This window comes from Nyctereutes procyonoides, unplaced genomic scaffold (assembly GCF_905146905.1).
Source record: "Nyctereutes procyonoides isolate TBG_1078 unplaced genomic scaffold, NYPRO_anot_genome, whole genome shotgun sequence".
NCBI classification, from domain to species: Eukaryota; Metazoa; Chordata; class Mammalia; order Carnivora; family Canidae; genus Nyctereutes; species Nyctereutes procyonoides.
Genome location: NW_026575119.1, coordinates 2,046,181 through 2,065,595, shown reverse-complemented (window position 1 = coordinate 2,065,595; position 19,415 = coordinate 2,046,181). Strand labels below are relative to the sequence as shown.

At 48.1% G+C, this 19,415-nt stretch overlaps 1 protein-coding gene across 1 annotated transcript in view; it reads left to right on the top strand.

The window, feature by feature from the left end:
- The first annotated feature begins 933 nt into the window (after window positions 1-933).
- The window catches only part of JCAD (junctional cadherin 5 associated), a 37,634-nt gene continuing 19,152 nt past the window's right edge, over window positions 934-19,415 (top strand). Inside the window, 2 exon segments of the mRNA XM_055334539.1 lie at window positions 934-1,002; window positions 12,976-13,314. Of these exon segments, the coding sequence (XP_055190514.1) occupies window positions 13,034-13,314 (281 nt within the window). The 5' untranslated portion in view covers window positions 934-1,002; window positions 12,976-13,033.

Below are 19,415 nucleotides of genomic sequence, written 5' to 3'. Positions count from 1 at the left end.
TCCCAAGCACTAAGCTGTTGTCACCGGCACCGTTTTATGCTCTTCACGCCTTCCATGATTGGGTTTTTGTGAAAGAGTGTGTGTATGGGTTTGTGTCTGTGTTTTATGTGTGTCTTTGTGTATATGTGAATATGACTGTGAGTTTGTGTGTGACTGTCTATGAGAGTGTGTGCATCTGTGTGTGACTGCATATGGGTGTGTTTGTGTGCGTCTGTGTGTAGCCATTCGTGAGTGCGTGTGCATCTGTGTATGAATATTTTGGGTGTGTGTTCTGTGTGTGCGTGTGCATCAGCACAGGGGCGAAGCCGCCCACACCCAAGTGACAGGAAAAGAGACAAGGGGGTGTCCCGCTCACCTGTGCTTTGAGGCGACCCACCCAGGCCGGGCCCGCAGGAAGCCCATGAGCTAAGGCTCCCCACCCGGGTACCGCCCTCGGCGGAGAGAGCGCGAGCCCGGAGGCCGCCTGGCGGGCGGGGCGGAGCGGAGAGCGAGGATCCGGGCGGGGCGAGGCGGCGGAGGGCGGGCAGATGGGCGGGGCGAGGGCGAGCGGGGCGCCGGGAGGGGCGGGCGGAGGGTGGGCAGATGGGCGGGGCGAGGGCGAGCGGGGGGCGGGGCGAGGCAGCTGAGGGCGAGCAGATGGGCGGGGCGAGGGCGAGAGGGGGCGGGGATAGGGGCGTGGCGAGGCGGCGGGGGGCGTGGCGAGGTAGCGGAGGGAGAGCAGATGGGCGGGGCGAGGCGGCGGAGGGTGGGCAGATGGGCGGGGCGAAGGCGGGCAGGGCGGGGATAGGGGCGTGGCGAGGCGGCGGGGGGCGGGGCGAGGTGGCGGAGGGCGAGCAGATGGGCGGGGCGAGGGCGAGCGGGGGCGGGGACCGGGGCGGGGCGGGCGGCGGCGGCTCCGGGCATGCTCGGCCGTGGCGGCAGCCAGCGGGGCGGGTCACACTGGTCCCCGGCCGGCCGGATCGGCGGCGGCGGCGCGGGGCAGCATGAGGGAGCCGCTGCTCTGTAAGTCCCGGCGTGTCTCGCGCCTCCTGACCCCCGCCGTCCCCTTGGCCTGCTTCCACGGCGCTCCGCGGGCCTCGCCCCCGGGGTCCCGCGGTCGCCCCCAACTTCTCCAGCCGGGACGTTGCTCCCGGACGAGGGGGCGTCGGCGCCCCAGCCGTGGGCGTCCCGCACGGTGCCCATCCCGGCCTCGGGGTGCGGAGCCCGGTCTGCGGGGAGGGGGCGTCCCCGCCGCTCAGGTGCCGCCCGGGTGCGGGTCTCCACCGCGGCGGGCGCTGGCGCTCGCGTGGCCCCTTGCCCGGGGGTGGGGGGTGGGGGGTGGGGGGTGGGGCGGGCCGCCGGGGGTCGCCGTCTCCCCGCTGGGCGCCCTCCTCGCCAGCCGGCTCCCGCCTCTCCCGCCTCTCCCGCCGGTGCGCCCCGACTTCGCGGACGTCAGCACAGGCGCTGCCAGCCGCTGCCCAGAGCCCCCGAGGCCCGGGTCCCACGGTGCCCCCCGCCCCGCCGCAGCTCGGACCTGCCCGCCGGACGTTGGGAGCCCGCGCCCGCGCCCGCGCCGCCTGCTCGGGTCTCCGCCGGGCCCTGCGCGCCGCGCTCGGCGGGGTCAGGACCGGGGATTAGGGCGCTAATCGCCGCGGCTTCCCGGCCACTGCCCGGGGCGGCCCGGCCTCTCGGCTGCTGGGGGTTAGGCGGAAAAGAGAGAGAGAGAGGGAAGGGTGGGAGAAAGGGAAGAGCCCCGCCTGAGAGTGCTGTGAATCTCGTTAATGAGCTCGTTTATGGGCTCCGGAGCCTGCCTGCTGCTCGGGTCTCCGCTCTCCGATCCCCGGGCACCCTCGTTCCGACTGCCAGGGTTTGCCTACACGCCGTGACCACGGGGGCTCAGCACCCACAGCCGAGCTCCGTTCCTGCCCCTTGTCGCTGGAGGTAGCGCCCCGCGCCTCGGATTCTTGGGGGGGGGGGGTTGAAAAAGAAGCTGTGATTTCACTACTGGAAGAAAAAAATACAAAACGGAAACTCCACGCCAGCGCAGCCTGGTCAGACCCTATTCCTTGCTCATCAACGCTCTCTAGGAGCAGAGGACTTTGGGGAATTAGCTTCGGCAGACTCCCCTCCCCCTCCCAACACACCCTGCCACCCTCACTCCCATCCCCTGCATCTCCTCCCTCTACTCCCATGCTGGCCCGTCCGCTTGTGCCTCCCCCGATCCAGTGGCTTGTCTTGGGAGAGGGATGAAGTAGAGTGAACCACACAATTGCGAGGTTTTCCCTACATCTAGATGTCTTCTCTTCTCTGGCTTTTTGTCTTTTCAGGTTTGCAAGGAAATTTGATTTGAAATGAGGATTTGGAAGATGGGATAGGGTGGGGTGGGGTGGGGGGCGGACAGGGAGGATTCCTGGGAGTCTAGGGACATGGGATTTAGGCAGCCAGAAATACTTAGATAAAAATGGCAGACTCAGTATTCAGACCTAAGTGGTCACAGGCTAAAGTTCAAGAAAACGTGCTTTGTATCAGGCAGGTCTAGAATTTAAGATGACTGGATTAAGACCATACAACAAGGCAAGCGTGTATAGTTGTTTTAGAAATCACATGCAGATTCTTATTTCAGGGGACTTGTGATAGTTTGCATGTGAAATTGGGAATTTGGTAAATTCATTTGGTTTCTCATAATGCTGTATGGGTTTGAACTTTATATTTACCTTGATGTTAGGTGTCTCAGTCTTGGCCACCAGCCGCACAGCAGTCCCGAAGGTCCCTAACTGTTACTCTGGGCAGATAGCATGTAGCAAACAGTTTGACTCCCCCAAGAGTGGGTGAGCAAATATTTGTTGAACGAGGCCTTAATCTGCTGGGCCTTCTCCTGGCAAATTTCACCCTGTGCTGCAGAGAATGGAAGGTCAGGCCTTTGGCAAGCCCAAGAGATTTCAGGGGATTGGATGGGTGGAGAAAGCCTGTGCCAGGAAAAATAAATAAATAAATAAAAAATATATATATATATATATATAGTCTTTCTACCTCCTTGGAATATAACTTAAAGTGCCGGAGCGCTCACATGCTCTGGAGGGCTTGACAATCAAGAGTTATCTAATGACCATCTGAATAGTCACAGACTCCAGACGCATACGGCTTATCATTCAATAGCTATAAAATGTAACTAGAGATTGGAGGTACACAAGGAGAATAAATAAAGGACCAGTTTTTCAGTTAAAAAAAAAAAAAAACAAAACACAAATCTGAAAAGATCCTTGGAGTATAATTTTTTTTAAGTGCAGTTTAAAAATAAACTAGAAATGCTATCAGTAAAGAAAGCCCAGAAGTCTGTGGTTCCGCCAAGTTCTCATTGTCCTTGCTGGAGAGTCCTCTAGTTTGGGAGGACAGTAAACACCAACCCTGCTCTAGGAGTCCAGAGTTTCTCTTTTAATGAGCTTGGCGAGACTTCACACTAATTAATCTAGGGAGAGTTTAGAACACAGAGCGTTGGATTTGAAACAATTGTTCTGTTGTGGTTTTTATTGTGATAAGCAAAGACTATGTCTCTGAAATCCTATTTCAGGCCTATTGCTGAACCCATTACTGCAGTTTATTTGGTTTTTTAACAGATGTTGTTTTTTACCTTTTGGATGGCAAGGGTTATCTCACTCATTAAAATGTGGCTATTGTGCTTTGTTTCAAGAGTCTATTGAGTTAAGGAATGCTGAGGGGCACTCACTTGCTAAGGCCAGCAGCCCAGGGGAGGGAGGTCAGTTTCCAATACTCTGATATAGCCTTTAAATGCTAAAAGTCATCGAAAAACTATAGGAACCGCTCTGATGCTAGAATCTCAATCATTTTGATTTAAATTGATGGTATCTTGTTTAAAATTTGGATTATTACCTTTACTTTCTTTAAATATATTTTACAGAAACTTTCCGTGGATCATATAGTTGGGAACAGCCAGGTCAACCGGGTAAAGATTAATTATTAGGCCACAAAATACCCTTGTAATTTGCTGCTTATTGGTGATCTCTCTAAAGTTTACCTATTAGCTTGTTTCTTCCATATGTAAATGGAATAATTTATTATGAAGAGACACGGGGATTCCTGGGTGGCGCAGTGGTTTAGCGCCTGCCTTCAGCCCAAGGCCTGATCCTGGAGTACCAGGATCAAGTCCCACGTCGGGCTCCCTGCATGGAGCCTGCTTCTCCCTCTGCCTGTGTCTCTTCCTCTCTCTTTCTCTCTCTCTCTCATGAATAAATAAATAAAATCTTAAAAAAAAAAAACAAAAGAGACACACCAAGATATATTTCAAAGAAGAAAAAAAGGCGGGGGGGGGGAGGGGAGACAGAAAGCAACTATACGTATACAAGGAATAGTAGGAAAAATGGAAACCAAACTATTGGTGGTGGTTATCTCTTGGCACAATGGGGTTATTGGGAACTTTAATTTTTTACTTAAATACTGAATTTCGCAATGTTTACTTCTAGAATAACTTTACATGACTTTTGCAATTAGAAAATAATGTACAAGTTTTGCGAAATAATTTAAACCTTAATATTATTAAAAGACCTTGACTCTTTTATTCTAACGTTATTTTAAAAGAAAACTAGTGTGTTCTAAGTTTAATAGACTGTAGCAGGAATCTTTACGTGTGAAGTTTAACTTACATGATGGTAGTGGGATTACAGTAATCTAAGTTTGACAGTTATTTTTGCAAATAGCCAAAAATTCCAGAAGATTTAAAAAATCTTAACCAATTTCACTTTTTCTTAATGACTGCTAATCCTTCAGAAATGTTAATGAGGTACTTAGGGTCTCATAAAAAGGAGAGGTAACCAAAGCACTAATTGTGTTGCAGAATTTAGAGGTGAAAGAGAAGACAGGAGTTGTGTGTGTGTGTTCACACATGTACAGGGGGAAAAGACAGATAATATTTATGAAAAAATAAAGGGCATAACATTTGGTACTTTTCTTCTCTTTCTCTGTGTTTTGGAATTGATGCCTTAACACTGCCCAACCCAGCAAGATTAGCATTCCAGGATCCTTTTGATCTTAGACCCAAACTTTCCACCTCCCCCGCCCCCCCACCTTTTTTTTTTTTTTTTTGGCCTGTCACCTTAAAGAAACTTAGTGATGTTTGCTCTACTAAAATGATTACTTCACAGATTAAATATGCTTTCTGTGTTTAGGAGATTTAACAACTTGAGGGCTCTGGTAAGAGCTGGCCATCACACTGTTGTAGGTAACAGCAGTGTGTGAGCACTTCCTGTCCCAATACGTAAGCTGGGACTATGGAGTTCTTTATTTAATTATTAAGACTGAAAAGAGAAATGGCAGTCCTGTTGCTCATAATAAAATACATAGTTCTATCATTAAAATAACTACAGAAAGCATTAAATGTCCATATAACAGCAACGTGCCCCATTCTGCTTTGTTTTAGGTCTTAGCTATTTACCTCTTGTTTAAAGAAAGTACTTTGTTATATATTAATCATAACATTAGACCAAAAATTGTCAGTTGAAGAAATATTTACAGTTAACTGCCAACAATTTGAGGGATTAATTACATCTTAAGTATGGAATGTCAGTGACTATAACTGAAAAGTTTTAGGTTTTCTAGAAGAGTAGCAGTGTCTAATCAAGCCCTGTAGAATGCTGTTTGTAATCTTGTATTAGATTTTAATCAGCAGAGCATGTGATTTTCGGCTTACTGGAAACAGGTTAAGAATCTCTGTAGCAGACAAGACATGTGTACCATATACTAGACCTTTAGAACCTTATAGAATTCACTGTTCATTTATTCTTTTCTTCAGTGTTTCTTTTATTTTCATTAAGTGTTCCAAGTTTTCAAAGATATATATTCCTAATCCTAATTAAGAAACTGTTCTTAATTTTGTTTTCTTTTTAAAAAAATATTTTTATTTTTATTTTCTTAAAATGTTTATTTTTAAAGTAAACTCTATCCTAATGTGGGGCTTGAACTCCCAACCCCGAGATCAAGAGTTGCCTTTCTACTGACTGAACCAGACAGGCACCCCTAATTTTTTTCTTTAAAGATTTTATTTATTCACGAGAGGCACAGAGACAGAGAGGGGCAGAGACACAGGCAGAGGGAGAAGCAGGCTCCATGCAGGGAGCCCAACGTGGGACTTGATCCCCGGTCTCCAGGATCACGTCCTCGGCGGAAGGCAGGCACTAAACCACTGAGCCATCCAGAGATCCCCCCTAATTTTTTTTTCTGATGGTGAGATTGTATCAAGTTAAAGTACATGAAAGTACCCATATTTGACCATTTTTTTCCTGCAACATGGCAACTTCATATGCTTTTATCAAATATATTTCATCACGGGACATCATAAAATGCAGGAAAGTATAAATAAGGACATTAAGAAAAAAAAGAAGAAACCAGAATCCAATACCACTGTTGATAATTTAGTATGTTTCCTTTTGGTGTTTTTTCTCCTGTGTGTGTGTGCGTGTGCGCATGCATGAAATTACTACTGTATTGAATCCTGTCTTTATTATTTAACGTGGTACCATGAGCGTTTCCCTGTGCCATTGCATATTTGAAAACATAATTTTACACATGTGTATACATATTCTAGTCTCCCATGTGGATGCATCTGGATTTTTTTAACCATATCTTAAATGGACATTTATTTGGTCCAATTTTTTACTTATCATAATTAAGACTTGAGTAAATATCTTTATAGATGATTTTGTGGGTATCTCTGATTATTTCATTAGGATGATCCCAAGAAATGAGGTTATTAGCCCATAGAGTGTCAGATATTTGAAGATTTTATGACATATTGATCACTTTTAAGAAAGGAAATACCCATTTGCACACAGACCCCAACCCCACAGTCATATACCCACAAATAGGAGAACGCTTACAACTCATCATACCCTCACCAACAACAAATACTGCCTTTTTTTGTTGTTTTTTTGTTTGTTTTTCAAATACTGCCTTCTGAAAGCTTCAATAATTTGATCAGTGAATAATAGGATTTTGGTTTAATTTACATATCTTTAATTACTGGTGAGAGTAAACATTTTACATTTTTAAATGAGTGTGTTATTTTTATATTAAAAATAAAATTTTTAGTTTAAAAAGGAAGAAAAGTTTTGGTTGATCTAATGAGGTTTTTAATAGTTTTATTTCACTGTCTTGGGAAGCCTTGTACCTGTAAATATGAGAATAAAAACAATTTTTATTTTTATAAATGTAAAGGAGGAGGAAGGGTACCTGTTATAAAGTAACATTCATTTGCCAATCTGAACCTTTGGTGATGAGAATGCCCATGATGGACACACCACAACCTAGAATCAAGCATCTGCAAGGGTGCGGCTGACAGGCCTTGTGTCTTTATGTTCTCCAGCACAGAGACCGGTGCCTGGCATAGTCAGTGTAAAACAAGTGTCCCAAGCGACATAAGTTGGAAGAAATGTTCAATACTTGTGCTCCGGGACCTCTGGATGGAGAGTTGCTAGGTGGTACTGAACTGCATGGCCTCAGCCCCAACCCTCGCCGCCTCCTCTTCACAGTGTGTGGCCATTTAGCTCTGCTTTCTTGGTTGGCCTCTCTGGGTGCTAATGGGGCCAAGGTCAGAGGTTCTGTCTTCACATGACCTATTTAGCTTTGTTCTGTGTCATGGCCACAAGCTGTATCCTTTTTACTGTGGCCAGCTGACTTAGAAACGCTTGCTGTTCATCACAAGGGTGAGCAAGCTAGAGAGAGGGACAGATTTCTAGAGCCAGAAGGACCCTATAGAACCTCTAGCTGAACCTTCTTATTTTACTTCTTCTGGAGAAAACTGAAGCCCAAGGAGTTTCCCTTCTTTGGTGCAGTGTCCCAGGCTCAATTCAACATAACACAACAACATGTATTGAGCAACGTGGAGAAACAGAAACTCATCCCTACAGTGAAGGGGTGGACAACCCTATGCTTAAATAATCATGGCTAATCTTTAAAGAACTTAGAAATCCACCACAAAATAAGATTACTTTAAGTAGTCTCAGGTTTCTTGGACAGGAAAAATAATCTGATGGAAATCTGTCTGACACTGATTTGGGGAAAATAAAATTTTGTGGAACTAGGTTGGTTCAATTAAAATGGGATGACCTGTTATCCTCAGTCAATAGTTGTTTCTGATTTCTGTCTTTTTCCTAAATGAATTGGCCATTCTCTTAGTCACCAAAGACTAAAATCCACTGTATGTTGAAAATTACTTTCTCAAAAATTACTCTTATTATTCCTTTCTCCCCACCCCCTCTGTTACTACCCCTGCACATTACAATAGAAGAGATTTATAACTGTTTGTCCCCTGGTCTGTCCTTGTTCTAACCACTCTCATCCTCTATTTTCCAGCCAGATTGATAGTCAGGCAGTGTTTCCCCTGCTTGCCCAAACACTTTTGTGGTTTCCCATTGCCTACTCAGATGAAGTCCAAATTCTGTCAGTGTTGTAGATAAGAGTGACTATTGCTGATAATTTCTGTTTTAGAATTTAGGGTTTTTTTTTCCCTAAAAGCTACTCACTCCTTTCCCATTTATCATGGATGTAATTTGCTTCTCAGATTCACACAACAGGTTTTGCAATAGCTCTGTAGGAGTCTGAAACCAAACATGATCTGAGGTCTGCTGAAGGTCACCAAGCAATGACACGGTCTATTTGTACATGAGTCCTATTACTGAGCATTTAAAATTAATACTAGCACTGCCATGAAAACATCACAGTCAAGTGAGGCATCAGGTCTTGTGTGTGTATGTATGTATGTGTGCACGCATGGTGTGTGTGTGTGTGTGTGTGTGCCTTGTGTGCATAAGGAAAGAATTCTGTAGAAGAGCCATCCGAATCCAAGAGAACAAAGGAGATTTTTTTTTCCTTTTAAATGTAGGATATCCTTTTAAATATTCCTTTTTCAGTTTGATGCCACTATGCCTTCCATCTTTTCTTGTTTATTCTTGTGCATTATTTGGTAAATTAGGAAACTTCTATTGTTATTAAGGAAGAAAATTTAGGGTGAGCCTAAAAGAGTAGCAAGTGGCAAGGGTTTTGAAGCTAGGTAGACCTTGGTTTGAACCTCAGATCTGTACTTACAGGCCCAAGATCTCAGCCTCAATTTTCTTGTCTGTAAAATGGAAACATTCGTGGCTACCTTAGAAGTTTCCTGGGAGCATAAGATGAAATAAAGTGTGCTTTCTCTTTTTACCTGTTTGTTCTTTGTTAAATGTTTCTTCTGTATGAATGTGTGTTTAGATATTCATGGAATTAGAAGGAGATTCAAAGTGGGTTCATTTGTGTCTTGTGTTCTGGTCCAGCCCATGCTAGAAGTCCCCTCCTTACCTGAGATTGTGTCTAGACACCTCTACTGTTGAGACCACTCTTCCTAGATGTTCACTATGGGTTTTTGATACAAGGCAACAAATAAAAGTAGGGAAGGAAAAAATTTCTTCAATGAACTATCTGGAAAATCATATAGCGTAGACCTACCTTGATGGGGAGGGTTTGTTTAGCTTTGAAGCAATCTTCCAGAAGCTTCCTTGACCCCTTGAGACTAGGTTAGGGACCCTTCTGCCTATTTTCTTGCTGTCTATACGACAAGATAGTAAGACTCTCAAGGGAGAAGAATGGATCTCATTCTTTATTATAGTTTCAGTGCCTGGTGAATTAGGCACTCAGGAATTGTGTCTTAATGTTCTGGATATAAAATAATCCTGTTCTAAGTGACTTGGACAAAAGACAATATATGTGGGTGATATAAAGCAGGTATGACCTTGGAAATCAAAAGTTACATCCTACATGATACAAGAGGAATTAGGAAATGGTCTGAATTTCATGATGAAAATTAATAGCCAATGTGGAGTCTTTCCTTAAGGCAAGTAATTCTTCAGAGACAAACTAGAGTCATTGTAGCATGATAAATCATCTCATGTTTGCGTGGTGATTTCCACTTATACATATTCTTTTTTGATCTGCAAGACAGTCTGGTGGGATGGGAAGATAGTAACATTGCTGTTTTGCAGATCAGAAAACAGGTTTGGTGCAGTTAGTAACTTACTACAGGGGTCATAGCTGGGGTTGGGTGTCAGCACTAACGCTGGGATTAAAAGGATTGCACCTGCTACTGTGCTATTTTAACTGCACACATACCTTTTCCAGTTAATTCTGATGTTAAAATAACTTACATTTATGTCCAATTTTGCTATATGTTTGTCTTTATAGCAACGCTTTGAATTGGTGAGTGGGTGATCAAATTAAATGCTGTTGATTTAGGATGCTGGTATCTCTGGATCAGAAAGCAACTTTAAAAGGGACATCTTTTTTGTGCAGCAGTTCATTGGATGCCTGTCTCCTCAGCATGTCAGCGTCTTCTCCTGGTGGCTGCTCTGACTGATGTGTTCATGGTGGGCCTCTTGCTGCCTCTTGAGGCAGCCCATTAAGCCTTAAGTAGATAAGGACGCTAAAGAAACTAAGCTGAATCTGATAGGGATCAGAAAAATGATGTAACTGTTCAGAGATTGGTTTCAGGGGAGTGGTGATGTTTAGCACAGGTGTGGGAAAGGGGTGAATTCTGGGCTCTGAGTTGGGATCAGAGCATGTCGAGTGTCAGCCGCAGGGAGATTGGATGGTGGCTGGGAACACTCGTTGGGGCTGTGAGGCTTGTGTGTCATCCTCTCTCCTCTTGGCTCACCTGCATCGCTCCAGGTCCTGTGTGTGGAAGCTGCTGTACTTTGTACTCCTGCCCCCCCCCATAGGTTCCTGACCTCTGTGAAGATAGAACAAGTTAGACATATCCAATAATCAATACAGCTTTGACTTCAGACCTGTAAGGTCAAGTTATGGCTCTTACAGTTTGAGGCTTTTTTTGAAAGACAACTTGGCCTGGGTTGTCATTGCCACTTGAGGGTTTGCTAAGTATAATTATCATGCAGACATGACCATAGTAGACCAACTAGGACAACTCCTCTCCCAGTAGGAATATGACCCACATTGCATACTTTACGAGGGCCTTTTCTTCTACCACCCTCTGTGTGTCGCATGGCCACTTGGAGTGTAGTACACTTTGCTTTTAAAGAGCCTGACATAGTAAGAGAGAGAAACTGAGTGTAATGCAACCTAAATTCCAGTGTTAGCTGTGGTGCCAACTGGCTGTGTGACATTGAGCCAGTCCCGGTGGGGACCCTCCCTGGTCTAGGCTACTAGGATTTTGTGGCCATGTCACTTCTTTACTTCTGAGGTAACTGTACCCCAGATTTATGCTATATACCAATTCCCTCTCATACACACACACCCATGCAGTTTATCTAGTGAGCTCCTAATCAGTCTTCCAAAACCTAGATCACATGTCCCTTTCTCTTATTTCTGCATTCATTCAATAGTTATTTACTGAGAGCATACTCTGTGCTAAATGCTGGGGGTACAGCACTGAACAAAATGAGGATGCTGGTTTCATGGCCTTGCCCCCGTGTTCCCATAGCCCTGTGTTTGTTATGGGATCACTTTCCCCCACAGACTGTAGTCCAGTGACTTGCTCAATTGAATCAAAGAACCAGTGATCGCCTCTCTGGCCCTTCCATTCCTAGGAGAACGACCCAAGTGGTACACGAGGGGCACACTAGTGGTACAACCCCCAGCGAGACAGGTAGCGGGAGTGTCAGGAATGATAGAATCGCCACGGAGACGTTCCCACCAGTACAGTAACCCCAGGGCTTGTCAACCTTCCATAAAGTGTAGGCACATGATGGGAACTTCTCGATTTCCCAAGTTTGATGCTCTCTGTACTGGCAACCGGGACTCTTTTGCCTCCCGTCCTCTAGCATGTGGTGAAGAGCGAGGACTTGCAGTCAGCAGAACTGCACGGCAGGCCCAGTTAGATCCCAGGACAGGAAGCACATGTGTCTCCCTTTCACCTGCACACAGACCGCCAGGCATTTCCTGGCCATTGTTGGCGGGGCTGCCACAGGCTGTTTCCGCGCAGCAGCCAAGTGGGCCCGGCCTCCGTGTGCTCCCTCCAGGCCCCAGGCCGCGGCCCGTCCCCACGAACCACCCGCAGATACAGGAAAGAAGATTCTCTTGTGTAAAAATAACTGTGGCAGCCCCATCTGTTTTTACACGCGGGCTCTCCAGTGGGTTCCTTTTGTTCTTTGCCAGGGCTGTGGCCTCGGACCATGTACCCCAGGGGAGTGGCCGCTGTTGAGCCCGTGGACCCTGGTGGGATCTGGGATTGGGGGTGTGGCCACCTTCAGCCCAGAGAGGGAAGAGCTGCCCCAAGGGTTCTGGGGGAGAAATGTGATTCTTAGAGATTTCCCAGGGGGAGAGCGTGCGGGGTGCTGCAGGGGGTGGGCGGGGTGTGCAGGGCCAGCGAGCCCCAAGACTTCAGCTCTGCCTTCCGAGGCTCCCCTGGCCTCCGGGCGTAGTGGCCACGCAGAGGGTTACCCCCGAGCCCATCACCAGTCAGCTCCGTGCGCTCACAGCGCCCGCTCGCCGTCGCCCTCTGAGAGCAGAGGTAGGGCAACGAGGTGGAAGCGGGAAGTGTAACAAGGTAGAGCCGGTGGCTGGTTGTTGCTCTTTTTAGAAACTCCCAGTCGTAATTGCAGCTTCCGAGTCTGTATTTATTTTGTCCTCCTGCTTCTGCCCATTGTTTTCAGATGCCGGGGGCCAGGGAATGGTGGACACCGTTAATCATCTCGTTGCTTACACACTGTTCCAGACTCCTCCGCGAGAGGCAGCGGCAGGGGGTGGGCCCCCCCGGGTGGGGCCCCCCGGCTTCCCGCCCGCCGCGCCCTGCAGCGCCCTTGCCGCGCCCCGCTCTGCTCTGCGGGGGAATGTGATGGAGAGCGACCTCGGGTGGAGCGATCCGCTCTTCTCCCCTTCCTCGTGGGCACCAGGCGGTGTTCATAGCCCAAGTCTTGCCTGGCCGGAGCGCAGGGAGTGGGAGGCGTCAGCTGGGTCCGGGGAGAATGGGCGACTCGTCTCAGACCCTCTCTGTTGTCCCTTCAGGGCGGGTCCTGCCAGCGCGCTGCTCCCAGGGGCTGAGCTTGGATGAAGCCGGTGCATTATGTACAGCGTCGAAGACCTCCTGATTTCTCATGGCTACAAGCTGTCGAGAAGCGTCCCAGCGCCGCCTGAGGAGGAGCGAGAGGGCCGCCGGCAGGCGAGGGCCCGTGCCCGAGCTGCCCAGGGCCTGCTGAACGGGTGCGACGATGGCCCTGCCGCCCTCCCCCACAGCAGGCCGTCGCTGGGCAAGGGACACGCCAGCACCTCTGAAACCAGCCACCGCGCTCCCAGAGCCCACGGCGAGCCCCAGAGCGCCTGTGCTCCTAGAACTCCGGAGCTGGGGTAAGCCTCAGTGTGAACCCACCACTTCCTTTGTTTGGGGGATTTGGCAGCAGGTTCCTAAATCAGATCCTTCTGTGCCTTGTGTTTGACTGGAGCCTGGAGGGAGAGGGTGAGAGACAAGAACGTCTTCCCACTGGGGTGTTTGGGGCATCGCCGCAGCACAGAGCACGGGGCCTGGCCATAGGAGGCCCTGAGTAAACAGTGGTAAGTAGATGCCTCGTATCATGTGAAACACACACCATTTCAATCCCCACCCTCTATTTCCCCTTATAATAAGCTCCTCGTATTGCCTTCACTAGGCGTCATTTCAGAACTCTGGAAAAGCTAGTTTCCATCAGGCACACATTCCGAGTCCATTAGGCTTTATTAATGGGTTTCGATCTTGTGTACATTAGAGAGTCGAAAGAGGTGTATCTCCCCCTCCATTTGTGAAGAAGAAAACCTTTCTTCTTGTATATTCATATGATTCTATTGGCTTCTGACCCATCTTTCCCTTGCACACGCTGGCCCCAATGTGGGTGTCCCATCTGAATACAGCTGTATCGGTGGGTGTTTTCTTACAACAAAAAAGAGGGCAGGTTGGCTGGGGGAGGAGAGGGGTTAAAAAAGGGAATTTGGGCAGCTTGCCACAGAGCCAGCATGGGAGGGGAGCCCCTGCAACCCCTATCCAACCTAGAGGAAGCCCGTGTCATCACTTCATAAAAGTGTGTTTGTCTTTGATGCTGCGTTGGGACCAGGCTCAGCCTGGGGGAGGAGAGCCCTGCCGGTCGGTGTAAGCTCATGTTATGTAATCGTGCATAACTGACAAGAAATGGACCAACACACAAATGGAAGCAGAGGCCCATCTTCTAGGGAAACAAACAAAAAAACCAAGCAAACAAGAAGGGAAGTGAATTCCTGTCTAAAGGGAATGAGCCAGCCTTCCAGGGTTGAAGGTCCCCTTTTTGCGGAAAGGATCTTCCTTGCTGGCTGATGGCTTTCAGGTGAAGACAGGAGGGATTTTATTCTTAAAATTTAGAGCATTTGCCACCTTGGTTATGAGTAAAAGCCAAGGTGGTTGGTCTTCTGATGCCCAGTGTGGTCAGGGCAGGCGTCTGCTGCCATGTCAGCACCATTTCTTCGGCCAGAGGCAAGGGTTACCACTTCTGTGGGCTCAGGAGGAAACCCAAAATGGGAAAGGGCTTAAACCTTGCCCTGCAGACTCATACTTGTGCCCATGACTGTCTTGGGCATAAGTCCCTTTTCAGCCACGTTTCCTGAAAAACATGCCATGCCCACCTTGGATTTTGGGAGAGGCCGCTTCCAGAGGAGTTGGCAGAGAGTTAGAGCAGCCTTAATTACCACTACACAAGCTTGTGCCCGACTCTCTTCCTGCCTTCCGTAGCTTCTAGCTTGGTGCTGAGTGTATCTGTACCTTCCACCTTGGATTTCAGGGCACTGAGGCTGTACCTGGTCCACTCCTTCCTCCCTTGGCTATAGAGCTTGTTGTGGTGTTGGATACACAGTGTTTCATACGTGCTGTGGATTCGCTTCTTTCTCCCACCACTGTAACAGCTGTTAAAAAGCAGGAGGCTCCATTTGTGGCAGTGGAGTCCCTGCAGATGGGCCTCGTAGGCAGTGTGGGTCTCCCTCAGTCCCAGAGGGCTGGATCAGAGATCAGAGTAGGGGGCAGTAAAATCCCGTCCAGAATTCTGGGGGCGGGGTGGGCTGTGTGGCTCCCAGCCTCATCTACAACTTGTTCAGGACTTTCTAGGCCTTTGTGCTAACAGGTTTTTGAGGACCGCAAGCACTCACAGCTCAGCCTCCCTCCTACGTAGGGAGGCATACTAGGGTCTGTAGTCAGTCTTTTTTTCTGTCATGAGCAAAGTGCTCAGATAAGTGGCTTTGGGTAGCACGGGCATGTCTTTATACAGATGACACAGTTCTCAGCTGATCTGGCCATTTTCCCCCATTTCTGAGGTTGGCTTCTAACCTTCGGATAGAAGGTTGCCTTGTAGGGTAAAAGGAGAGTATGCATACATGTCCGCAGAACTCTGTGCCAGTGCCCAGAGCCTCAGAGAGCAGCTGCAGGGCTTCCTGGGTTGAACTGAAAAGATGTTTTCTTTCTTCAGTCACTTAGAGAGAACTGAAAACAGAAAAGCAAACAGGTAGGCAGGAGCATTCTCAGGGAAAAAATAAGTGCCTTGAGAGGAAGTAAATAGGTGCTAGTAGTTAAAGCCTGGAAACTGAAGAAAAAGAAAACCCAACAATACTTTGGCTTATGTGAGTTCTGAATCTGGATGAATCGGTGGTACTCTGCCAAATCCTAGCCTTCAGCCTCTCGACTGGAGCAGCTGCAGTCCTGCTGCCTGCCTGTCCCACACGGTGACTCTGCGGGGCTGATCCCCAGGTCTGGAGGGGCAGCGGGGCCCCAGCTCCCAGCGGTCAGGCCAGGAAGCAGCACGAGGGCCTCCTCTTACTGCATTTCTCAGGTGGGTTGAGGTTTGCCCCACACCATGGGCCAGTCCTCAAGGTCCCATGGGCTTCCAGGAGAAGATGGTGGTCAAGGTGGTTTAGAAGGCCCCAGGGGCCAAAAAGAAGACTGGTTTGCTCTATTCTGGTAGGATGGCATGTGAGCAGTGTCATTATTATATAGCCAAAGGACTCAAAGCCCAGAGTTCAGTGGTGACTCTGTAAGAGCCACTCACTTGGTGCCACAGCGGAGGGAAACCTGGCTCAGGCCTCAGGCTCTGGGCCACCAGGGAGGCTCGTGGGTGCTGTGCTGCAGAGTGTCAGGTGGGGCCAGCTCTCCCCAAGACCTGTCCTCATTGGAATGGACATTGGCTTCTCCGAGCTCCTTTCACAGTTGCCCTGAGGGGGACTGTCCTCTCTCACTTCCTTGTCCTGTGGCCTGTGTGGATATGCAGTGGCTGTCAGAGCACAGCTGCGTCCCTTTCCTGTCTGAGGAGCCGCAGAAGAAAAGCATCCTGTCGTGCCTCGATTAGATGCGTGCACACAATGCCGGTGCTCTGTGTGTGTTGTTAAGAGCAGTACTGTCTGGCATCGGGGCAGGCCTTGAATGTCAGGATTGTCTGGTGAGAGTGATAGCACTTCTTTCTTTCTTTCAATAATTAACATCAGCTTCCAACAGAGTTTCTTACATTAGGGCCGGTTATATGCAGCAAAATTCAGAGAAACAGACCCCTCAAATATGGAACCTTGACTCGATTTTCGAACATGCAGTATGCACGTCTCCCAACTTGTGAAAGAGGCTGTGCTTTGAGCTTGCACTCTTCCCAGATCAGGTGATACTGAGCTCCCAAGATGGGAAGAGAGCAACAGTTGTGCTGTGTGTGGAGGGGAGTGACCCTCTGGCTTTCCAAGAAGCTCTTGTATGCAGGTGGTGGAAATAGGACCAAGAGTCACTTCTTACTTGGACACACGTATCTGAATTAGTGAGGACAGGGCGACCATGGGGTGTTGCACGATGTGTGTCAAAGCTGTATGAGCATTTAAAGCACGGAGGGGCCTCTCAGCCCCTTCCCTGGCCCCCTTTGCCTGTGACATCAGCCCCCAGCTCTGAATGGGCCCCCCAGGTTCTCCTCCGAGCCCGAGTCCTGTGTCTTCTCCCATTTCCAGGATGCCAAGTGTGTGGAACCACCAGGTGCTCCCTATGCCCGAACCCTGCCTGGAAGCTCCCAGAGCCCCCCTCTCCAGCTCCCACCGCACCCCTTCCAATCAGGTTAAGGGCTTCTGAGGCTCCCCCAGATGGAAGGCCTCGCTCCTGTGCCCCGGTGTCCTACCAGCACCCAATCCTGGTCCCCAGGATGGTCCACTCTCTGAAAGGTGACACCCTTGCTGATTCATCTCTGGTTTTGCTAACTTCTATTAAGGAATTTTGCATTTATTAAACACTCAAACCAATTTTTCTTTTTTAATAAGTTGGATGAAACCTAGTACTTCTATGCCAAGGGAGTTGTGGAAGTGTGAGTATCTCAGAACATTGGGAGAAGATAAGATGTGAAGTAGAGGAGGTTTTTCCAGTGAGAGGACCCAGGTGAGGCTGGTTTGGGAAGGTTCCATTGTGGAAAGGAAGGGTGCTTGGCTTTCCAGGCCGGGCAGCCGAGGTGGCAGTTCTGATGGCTTTGTCCACAGGACTGCCTCCTGGGGGACAGCCAGGGAGGAAGAGAGAAGGAAGGAGCAGACACAGACTCAGCAAAACTCCTATGAGGCTGAATAGCCTGGGTGGGGGAGGTTCCCCTCCTTTGTAGATTCTGCGGGTGTAAGACATCAGCCGCCAGAGTGATAAGGGGCAAGTTGTCGTGAGACTATAAAGGAGAGTGTAGCAGCCTCAGGTAGGAAGTGAAGATGAGCCGGGCCTCATTGACGTGGGAATGAGAAAGCAAGGACCCAAGACTGGGAGTCTGTCGACCTTTCTCAGGGTTGTGGGTTATTCCCCTGGGGGACTGTTCCCTCTCTGTCCCACCTTGTGACCTGGCTTTGCATCTCCCTGTGCTTCTGCTTTCCTCTGCGGGCTGGCCTCTTCCCTCCACCGGCGGCCCTTACTTGCCAGTGACTTTGACTCACAGTGAGTTTTAGTCTATGTTTGCTTCTATGTGATGCTTTAGCTCCCCTGGTGACCACTGCCCATGCCTTTTACATTTTTGAGAGAAGGAATCAGTAGAGTTGGGCTGGGACCTTGGTTACGGTGGGTGGAAAGGAGAGGGTGAACCAATATAGGTGTCTGATCTTTACCTGCCCTCCATAAAGGGGCTGTAGGTGAGGGAGGTGAGTGCTGACTATGCACCCCAAACATGCTCTTTTCACCAGTCCTTCACTTAGTAAACCCAGAGATGTGGCATTTCCCGCTTAAGTCTGTTACTCCAGAGAGCTTATCTCAATGTTAAACCACTCCTAAATGGTCTCAGTCAGCAGACTGTGATGATGCAGCTGGCTGTAGGCTTTGCACAAAAGTCACTCTGATAGTACAGGAGCAACCTCACAGGCCATGTCAGATGTCACTGCAGGATTGATAGGTTTATAGCTGGAAAACCATAGATGTCATAAAACTGCAGACAGCATTCTATACATCAAATGATTTGGTGCTAGATTTTTACCATGTCCTAATTTTTGCCATATAACCAATGATTTGGTGTGAGATTTTTTACTATGTCCTAATTTTTGCCATATAATCAACGACAGATACTTCTCGAGTGCATCATATGTTGGCATCTCTGTCCTCCCTCTGGCAATACGGAGAGGATGCTTCTGGAAGCTTACATTTATATCTGTGTTCAAAGATTATAATGAGGAGTGTTCTTTAGTTCATCAGTTTGCACGAAGTTTAGCTACTGTTGCACATACTGTGATGCTCCAAGAAAGGCCTGCTTTCCAACACACACACGTGTGCGTACACACACGCACACACATACCCCAAGATTAAGGAGGGAACAGAGGGAGTGGGCATAGGGGAAAAGTGAGCTGTTATCTATACATGGAGGAAACTGCATTCTTAAAATGTAAGTAGCCATTACTGAATAATATTTAGCTACCTTTAAAATATGTAAAAGACTGTTTTCGGGCATTCACGATTTCCTTACTGCATTTCCTCTGAAAGACTATAACAGAGGAAGCTGTAAAATAACTTAACATAGCAGGAGTTTGGATCTGAAAGTCATACCATAATAGATTGTTCTCTGCTTGGCCCTAGGAATTCTGGTAAAGATGTTTGTAAAGTTAACTATGAGATTGACTTACAATTATGTCTTGTCATCAGCAGCAGGCATCACTAAGTAGAGACATAGCAATCCAGACGAGTCTCTGATGTGGTCAGGGCCTCATCTTGGGAGGTTTACATTTGATCAGCAAACGTCTGTTCTAGATGGTGCTACTGGATATGGTAAATAGTCACTTTTTCAGAGGCTTTTTAAACTTCTCTCAAGTCACATCCTGCCTATAATGGTTTTCCAGAAAGGAAGGCTTCAAGTTTAACATCTGTTTCCATGTATATCTTTTTCTTTACAAAATTATATTTCCACTAGTAATATTTGTCTTTTAGCTGCTTGCTTCATATTCTCCTTATTAGGTAGGTGGTGGTATTCTGACCCCTTCACAGAAAAAAA